The sequence below is a fragment of the Condylura cristata genome, unplaced genomic scaffold, assembly GCF_000260355.1.
Source record: "Condylura cristata isolate star-nosed mole 26May11 unplaced genomic scaffold, ConCri1.0 scaffold00009, whole genome shotgun sequence".
Classification (NCBI taxonomy): domain Eukaryota; kingdom Metazoa; phylum Chordata; class Mammalia; order Eulipotyphla; family Talpidae; genus Condylura; species Condylura cristata.
The window spans coordinates 56197784-56205481 of record NW_004567110.1 but is presented as its reverse complement, the minus strand read 5'-3'; the positions used below and the strand labels follow the sequence as shown (position 1 = coordinate 56205481).

The 7698-nt window shown below is 39.4% G+C and overlaps 1 protein-coding gene across 5 annotated transcripts; it reads left to right on the top strand.

The window, feature by feature from the left end:
* Window positions 1-361: 361 nt before the first annotated feature.
* CHCHD7 (coiled-coil-helix-coiled-coil-helix domain containing 7) lies at window positions 362-6711 on the top strand. 5 transcript variants are annotated; one of them, XM_012722828.1, is made up of 5 exons: window positions 387-443; window positions 1981-2062; window positions 2854-2923; window positions 4379-4477; window positions 5533-6711. In XM_012722828.1, the coding sequence occupies exons 2-5, from the start codon at window positions 2037-2039 to the stop codon at window positions 5635-5637; spliced, it is 300 nt and encodes a 99-aa protein (XP_012578282.1). In that variant the 5' UTR covers window positions 387-443; window positions 1981-2036; the 3' UTR covers window positions 5638-6711. The 5 variants fall into 5 exon arrangements, with proteins under 5 accessions (XP_004679922.1, XP_012578282.1, XP_012578283.1 ...); XM_012722829.1 differs by lacking the exon at window positions 1981-2062 and adding an exon at window positions 1833-1898 and having other exon boundaries at window positions 393-443; XM_012722831.1 differs by lacking the exon at window positions 1981-2062 and adding an exon at window positions 697-813 and having other exon boundaries at window positions 397-443.
* The last annotated feature ends 987 nt before the right edge of the window (window positions 6712-7698 follow it).

The window sequence follows — 7698 nt, the reverse complement described above, 5'->3', positions numbered from 1 at the left end:
CCGCCTCCGACCCACCCGCCGCTGAGCCCACCTCCCGCGCGCGCTCCGCCCTGGGGCCGACCACTAGGTGCCGCCGCCGCCGGGAATGGCTCCGATGATTGGTTTGCTCTACTGTCCATCAATCCGAAGTGTTAAGAGGAAGGCGCGGTGCGGGGGGCGCGGCGGGGCGGGGGGAAGGGCGGGATCCCGCTCACCGCTCCGCCCACTCCCCCCGCCTCTGCCCTCCTCCCTCCAGCTGGGGGCGGGGCGAGACCCGCCCGCCCCCACCGCTCAAGGCCCTGTTCAGCTGTCAGTCTGGCGGCGACGTGCGCTGATTGGTCTAAGGGCCGCCGGGGAGCGGGGGCAGCAAGTTGGGGTGCGCGCTACTTAAGACCCAGCTGCGTGAGCCTTTGACGTGTTTGGAGCTGGAGACGGCCTGGGTGCTGGCGAAGTGGCTGTCCGAGGTGAGTGGTCCCCCGCCCTCTCTTCGCGGCACTGCAGGCAAGGGAGAACGGGGCGCCCGGGAGCCCGCGCAGTTTCGGAATTCATTTCTTTGACGTTAAGCCGCTTCCACGAGGCCTCATCGCTTCGCAGGCCCGTTCCTGTCGCTCTTGGTCCAGTGACAGGGGTCTGCACGGACTGGGTCTGTTGGGACCCGGACACCCCGGTTCGCCTTTCCAGCTGTTTTTAAGCGTAGTCGCCTGCCTCTGCCCGCAGGTTCGCGACTCTTCCTCACCCCTTACTCCTCTCGGCGCTGGAGGAGGTGGGAGCTAGGTGTGTTCACCTACGCCCGTGGCCGCCCTTGGACGGAGTCCGGCAGCATCGCGGAAGGCGGTGAGGCCTCAGACTCTTGGCCCTCTTACCTCCACTGTCTCCTCACCCCACCTCCGGTGTGCTACAGTGACTTGCTGACCCTGTTTGTGCACTCAGCAGTGGGTTTAGGGCTCTGGGTTCTCGCACGATGTGTCTCAGCTTCCCGAGAGAGTCGCACCTGCCTTTTATAAGCTTCACTGACCCAACCTGGGCTCTGACCTGCTAGCGGGCATGGAAGTGTTCAGTGACATTCCTTCCCCACCATCACCTTTCAGAAGTACTAGAATGTGAACACCTAAATGGCAAATCAAGAAACGCTTTTCTAAAATAAGCAGTTTGGCTTTTGGAGACGGCTTTAGTGTTAGTCTTCAAGTGTGTTGTGCTTTTGTGGCCCTCAGATCTTTGGTTTTCTTCCTGGTTACGCTCTGAACATATAACCGTGCGATATGTTTAGTATTTGCAGACAGTTAGTAGATAAGGCCTAGCAGAGCACTCGATCTTGCCCTTCAGCCCCTCTCCTTATTATATAAATTGATATCTCCCCTTCATCTCTAGTTAATACATCAGGGATTCATGCACAGGTATATTCGGGAAATTCAGACTTAGATTGACTTGTATTTAGAACCCCGAAGGAAAAGGAAATGAAAAATGAATAAACTGCTGCTGCAAACTTGACTCCGATGTATCTGTTACTGAAGTGTTATTTTTAAACAATTCCTGCCTGATAATAAAATGCACAATATAATACTTTCATGTGAGGCACACATCATGAGTTTTTTTTCTCAGGTCTTAGGTTAGATGTAATGAAGGCTCTGAGTTTACCTAGTATCATCTCTTTTAGGAATAAGTAAAACCTGCACAGGGATTGTATTCAGGGGAGGAAGAATCTTCAAAATATAGTTGAAATATAAACTTCTTGACTAGATGTTTCTGTAGCATATGTTGTTTAGTGAAAACCATAAAATGAAAGGATCACTTAGGGGGCCCTAAAAATTAAGGGCCCCTAGAATGACAAAACTGTTTTGTCTCTCTTTGCCAAGGGTTGATCTCCTTTTAGCCTGGATATCCACATCTTTCTGAGACGTTTCTAGAAGAAATGGAACTAGGTGACTATTGAGAATACTTTTACGTTTCAAGAGCTTAAGGGTGTTTTATTCTGAATGTATTTTTTTTTTTTTTTTTTTACAGTTTTCCTTAGGCCAGGAAAGTAGAAACTGAGTTACGCTGTTGGGTTATTCTGACTGATGACTGATTTTCATTTGGTGGCCAGATAAGTTTTTTAGGTCCTAATACATTATCTGCAGGTTTCTCCTTTACGTGAAAAATTATTACAGTAATTTGATAGACGAATTTGGGAGGACAGCATTTAAAACTATTTGTGGGTGGTCCATCATTGGGACACCAATGTAGTGAAACAAACAGAAAAAAATCCCTCTGAGTTAATAATAGTTGACTATTTGTTTAACATTCCATTTTAGTTCTTTATGACATTTCTTTGACTAAATTAGGCATACCAGTTACAGTTGAACTGCATTAAAGAACATGATTGTCTTGAGATATAGTTAACATACCCATTATATGATGACTTGAAATAATTTATTGCCTTTAGGAAGCTGATCATCTTTAACCGATAAAGACTTCTGTAGGACTGTAACTGTAACTGTTTGAGTTGAAAGATTAATGAACCACAGTAGCATTACCTGACTTCCTTCAACCCAGTAAAGTATCAGTTAAATAGAAGATGCCGCTGGAAGTAAGGATTCAACTTCTTGAAATGTCAACTGAGTAATAACTTTATTTTTCAGTATATTTGCCCATCCCAGTTGTGGCCAGAGTAGGCATTCATGTACTTAGGTTAATAAATGTTTATGCTAAAGTTGGCTTATATTATTTCACACTAATCTTTGTGTTGATGAGTGTGTAATAAGCAAGTAATTATTGGAGTGCACACTGTATTCCTTGGTTTTGTTAATAATTTATTGATTAAGCTTATGGGACTAATGAGATTTATTGATTTATTTCCTGTTATCCATAACTTTTCTCCCCAACATTTACTTGTAGCAAGAAGAGTCCTAGGATGCCTGTGGTAGCACGGAGACTGAGAGATCCTGACATAAATCCTTGCTTGTTGGTAGGTGGTTTGCTTTTAATTTTCATGAGTGTTAAGTTAGGAAAAGAGGCTTCTTCTGACTTTGTTGGTATCTGTTTTCTGTAGTTTTTTGAATAAAGTTATTGCTGACCAAGGAATACTCCTGATCAGCATATCCTTATTTCATGAGAGCATTTTGGCTTTTCATAATTTAACCAACAGAGATTCATTTCTTTTCATTTCCTGTTATTTGTATAATGTGCAAGCATTTAGTTGTCACTGTAATACTAGAAAGACATGTGATATTGAGGGAAATCTTTAGTTCAAACACAGGAAGTTGTAAAGTATGATATGTTTAAACTGTTGCTGAAATTGTTGTAATATCAATAATTTCATGTCCGTGAGGCAGTCTGGCTACGAGGTAAGGGATTGATAATGAAATTAGCCTATTTAAATCCTGTAGGGTTTCATGAGGGTGTTACATAAACAAAATGTTTTGTTGTAATAACAAGCTTTTTTACTGGCATTTATTTGGTATGACTTGTAGTACTTACGGCTTTGTCAACCTTAAAAAACATAGTCATTTGGAGTGGCACTATAAAAATTGTATTCCCTGATCCTAGATGCATTTTTTTCCAAATGTGACCATTTATGAACTATTCAATGTAGAAATTTAGCTTATTCTGTATATTATATTCATAAATATAATATGAAGTCTGTTTGAATATGTTTCTTCGACCTATATAGTAAACTACTTAACCTTTTGGTTAACGCTTTCCTTTAGATGACCTTTTAGAATCATACCTTTCACTTTGAAGTTTGTTATCCAGTCTACTTCCAGCTCACACAACTTCAACTTAATTCCCAAAGAGCAGCTACCCTCCTTTAGAGCAACTCATAACCCTGTTGTGCTCCCTTTGGTTTTGAAGTGATATTAATGATATCTATTAAAATTGGTTACATAGTAGTATATTTCCTAAGTAATAGAATGAATGATAGCCACAAATACATTAAGGTGAATGATGTTAATTTAAGTTGCCTTGATGTAGAGAGCTGTTAGTAATTGACTTAGGATCTTGAAGCTAGCTTCAACATCAAATGTTCAAGTCAACGTTAACACTTGGACAAACAGAAGCACTGAGTTGGAGACTGGATTTTGATTCTAGTTATGCAACAGTAAGTGTGGCACATTGCACCTTGCGTCAGTGTCTTTTTAAAATGTTTCCTGGGTTTTAAGAGATCTCATTCTGTGCTTGTCTCAAGTTCATGTGGTCCAGGTACTCAGAAGAGAAGTTCAGACTATAAAAAGAAAATGCTTACCTTGACTAGAGTAGATGCTGGGACAGTTGGAAAGTTAATTTAGGTTTTGTTCATTAAATGTTCATTAATATGAACAAAAGAGGAACTGTCTGCTTTGGGGGGGAAGCAGCTTCAGAAGTTAGTGTTTTTTTAGGCCCCATTCCAGCTCTTAAATGATGCTTATCTTACCTATTTAAGGAATCAGATGCTTCTACCAGATGTATGGATGAAAATAACTATGACAGAGAACGGTGTTCTGCTTACTTCTTGAAGTACAAAAACTGCCGAAAATTTTGGGTAAGCCTAACTTCATTAGCTTTTTGTATCCCTTAAGTTTGAAACTGAAGTTTCGAATTAATCAGCATCCATAGTCTTGACTTAAATGAGAGCCGTAGGAAACTTTTTGACTTATCCAGGTGTGCTTTTTGAGCTAAATAATCCTTGAGAGACCTTGTTGGCTGCTTCATCTGACTCAATATATAATGCAGTCCTAATACAGGTGTATATAAGTACCTGCCTAAGCATATAAGAATCTTCAGCTATAAAAGCAGTAACTTTGTTGTGATTTTAGTTTTCTTGGAGAGGAACAGAATAATTTGTTCTATGGTAATGCATATTAGGCTTCCCCATCTATCATTGCCAGCCATGGTAGCTAAAATGGTCCCATTTTTCTTGAGCCATTGGTATGTAATTTCTGCTTCTCTGAGCACTGGATCTAACTGCAGTCATGCATCACTTAACGATGGGGATATGTTCAGAGAAATGTGTCTCTAGGCAATTTAGTTGTATGAACATAACATTAGCAATGGATTTTATACATTTATGGACCATGATGAACAAATCAATAGGAGATTAAATCAAGCTCAAGGGAAAATGATGCTGCCAAGAGACACAGTAAACATAAGTTGTATGAGGCTGTGGCTACATAAAACATTACATTCTTGGGATGGCTATGCCATCATTAGGTGATAGGAATTTTGGGACATCTGTCATGCATGATGTCTGTCACTGGTCAAAATGTTATATACCATATGATTATTTCCTTTTCTTCTGCTAAATTAACTGCTGGTATTATTGATGGGCTATCCTCTTCTACTTTGGTGTTCAAGCAGTGCATGTCCATCCCAGTTACTTTTAGCATATTTCTATTCCTATAGGATTGGTTAGGTCTATTTAATTGTTAATATTTGGAAAACAACTGGGGCCCTAGAATTAATTTCTTTTTAAAAATTTTTAGAACTTGGTTTGTTTTTAGAATTGCCTTTTTGAGGAAGCAGTAGAAAATTGCTAGCATGTGATTGACATTAATACATGACTTCTTTTCCCTTTTTTTTTTTTAAACTGACTTGTAGAATTCTGTCATGCTCCAGAGAAGACAGAATGGAGTGAAGCCACCTATGCCTACAGCAGTGGAAAGAAGCGAAATTTTGGGAGCAATGGGAAAGATGCCCTACTGAATGTTTGCATTGAAATTGTTTATATAATTTAAAAGAACATGAATATTTTAATAAATAATTAATGTAATCTAAGACCTTAGCATAAACTTTTCAGGGGGAGACAAAGTTAGCCTGTGGCTTTTATGTTTGTTCTCAGTACCATAATGGTAATATGCTTCTGCTGACTGTGCTGTGCTACTCAGTTTACATTACTTCCTGGAGGTAAGGGAGTGTTTGACAGGCTACATGAAGAGTTGAGCTGAGTGTTATAGGCTACATGAAGGGCTGAGCTTTTCTGCTGGGTTTCAAAAGAAAAGGAAGATATGAACAAGTAACAAACTTATTAGAGATGAGAGGAAGGCTTTGTTTCCAAAAATGGGGGAATGTTGTAAACAACGATGGGATGGAAGGAAAGTGTGAACCAGATGTGGACTTAGCCTGTAGACTTTTCCTCCCAAGTTCTAAGTGTGTGGAGGAGTGATAGGGATTTGGGAAGGTAAATCCCAGACTAAAAAAAAAAAAAAAAAATCCCAGACTCATTTCTAAACTTTCCATTACTATTCAGCTTTTTAGTTCCAATAAGGTTAGTACATTAACTACTCAGGAAATCTAGTAATGTTATCTTAAGTAAGTATTCTGCAAAAGAGCTGGTGTTCTTTAAGGAAAAGTTTAAAGGAACCTATGACTGAAATTCAGAGATACTAGATAACAACTCAGTTCTTAAACCATAGTAGTAAGAAAGAAAGTGATTCTCTTACAAGTAGTATTGATTTTATCTGCAAGATACCAAATTAGGGTGTGGTGAACTCAATCCTGACATGAGAGTAGAACTTCATTTTATGATACAAAAAGAATACTCATTACAGTGACAGGGAATATTGTGTAGCAGTTCTCATACTGCCATTTTAAGTTGTTTCATGTACAGAATAGTTTTATAGAAGATATTATTTAGTAAAATTTAACATATACTTATAATGAAAATGAGTAACTTGTATACCTTCCTTAATCTGATCATCTATCAAGAATATTTTTCCAGGGCCCTCCCTGGTGGTGCAATGTGTTAAAGCACAGAACTGTGAAGCTAGCCACAGCCACTTCTGCATGTGTATAATCCCTGGCCAGGGAGGTGACCCACATGGCACGGCAGACCTCTCCTGCCTTGCCTGCTGCCCCCTTCATCAGTGTACTTCGTCAGTCTTTCTGTTTTGCTTCCCATTCTGTCTCTGGTGAATCTTCTCATTACCTCTTGCCTGTACCCCAGTTCGCCAGTTCTGTATTCATAAAACAAAAAAAATTGTAATTTTCACTGACCTTAGTCTCCATGTAATAGGTTATAGTCCAAAACCCAACTCAGATGTTTTTAAACTCTCAAAAAGCTTAATTTGATTCTATTTGAATATAAGATGAGTTAGTTCAGCAGTGCTTTAAAAATGATTACAATAGGACCTGATGAAAACTTAATATACTATATAAGAAACATTTCAGTATTTTGAAGCATATTTGTTGAAGGTTTTGGCATTTTAATATTAGCCCTTTAAATGTGTATGCCAATATCAACATTCATCCAATAGCTATTTGTCTCATTTAAAAAACAATAGCAACTTAATTAATAGTTCATATACTATATAAATCATTATTTAAAGTATGGAATATAATGGTTTTTAGTATGTTGGTAAGTTAGGAAGCTATGACCACAACTGATGTTAGAGTGTATTCTCAGTTTCTTCACTCTACCCTTCTTGCCTCCTCAAACTCTGGTAACTACTTTCTGCCTCTGGAATGCCTTATTCTGACATTTGTATAAATGGCATTTTGTGACTGGATAGCCCAATGTTTTGTAAGAGATTCATTCACACTGTTGTGTGTTTTATTCATTTTAATCACTGAATAACATTCCATGGTATGGACAAACCACATTTTATTTATTCATCAGTTCATAGGTATTTATGCAGTTTCCACTTTTTTGACTACTGTGAGCCATCCTGTCTTAAACAACGTGTGAGCAATTTGTGTGTGAGGGGGGCAGTCATTTTTCCTAGATATGTGTAATTAGGAATTGAATTTCTCCAATATGGCAACTGT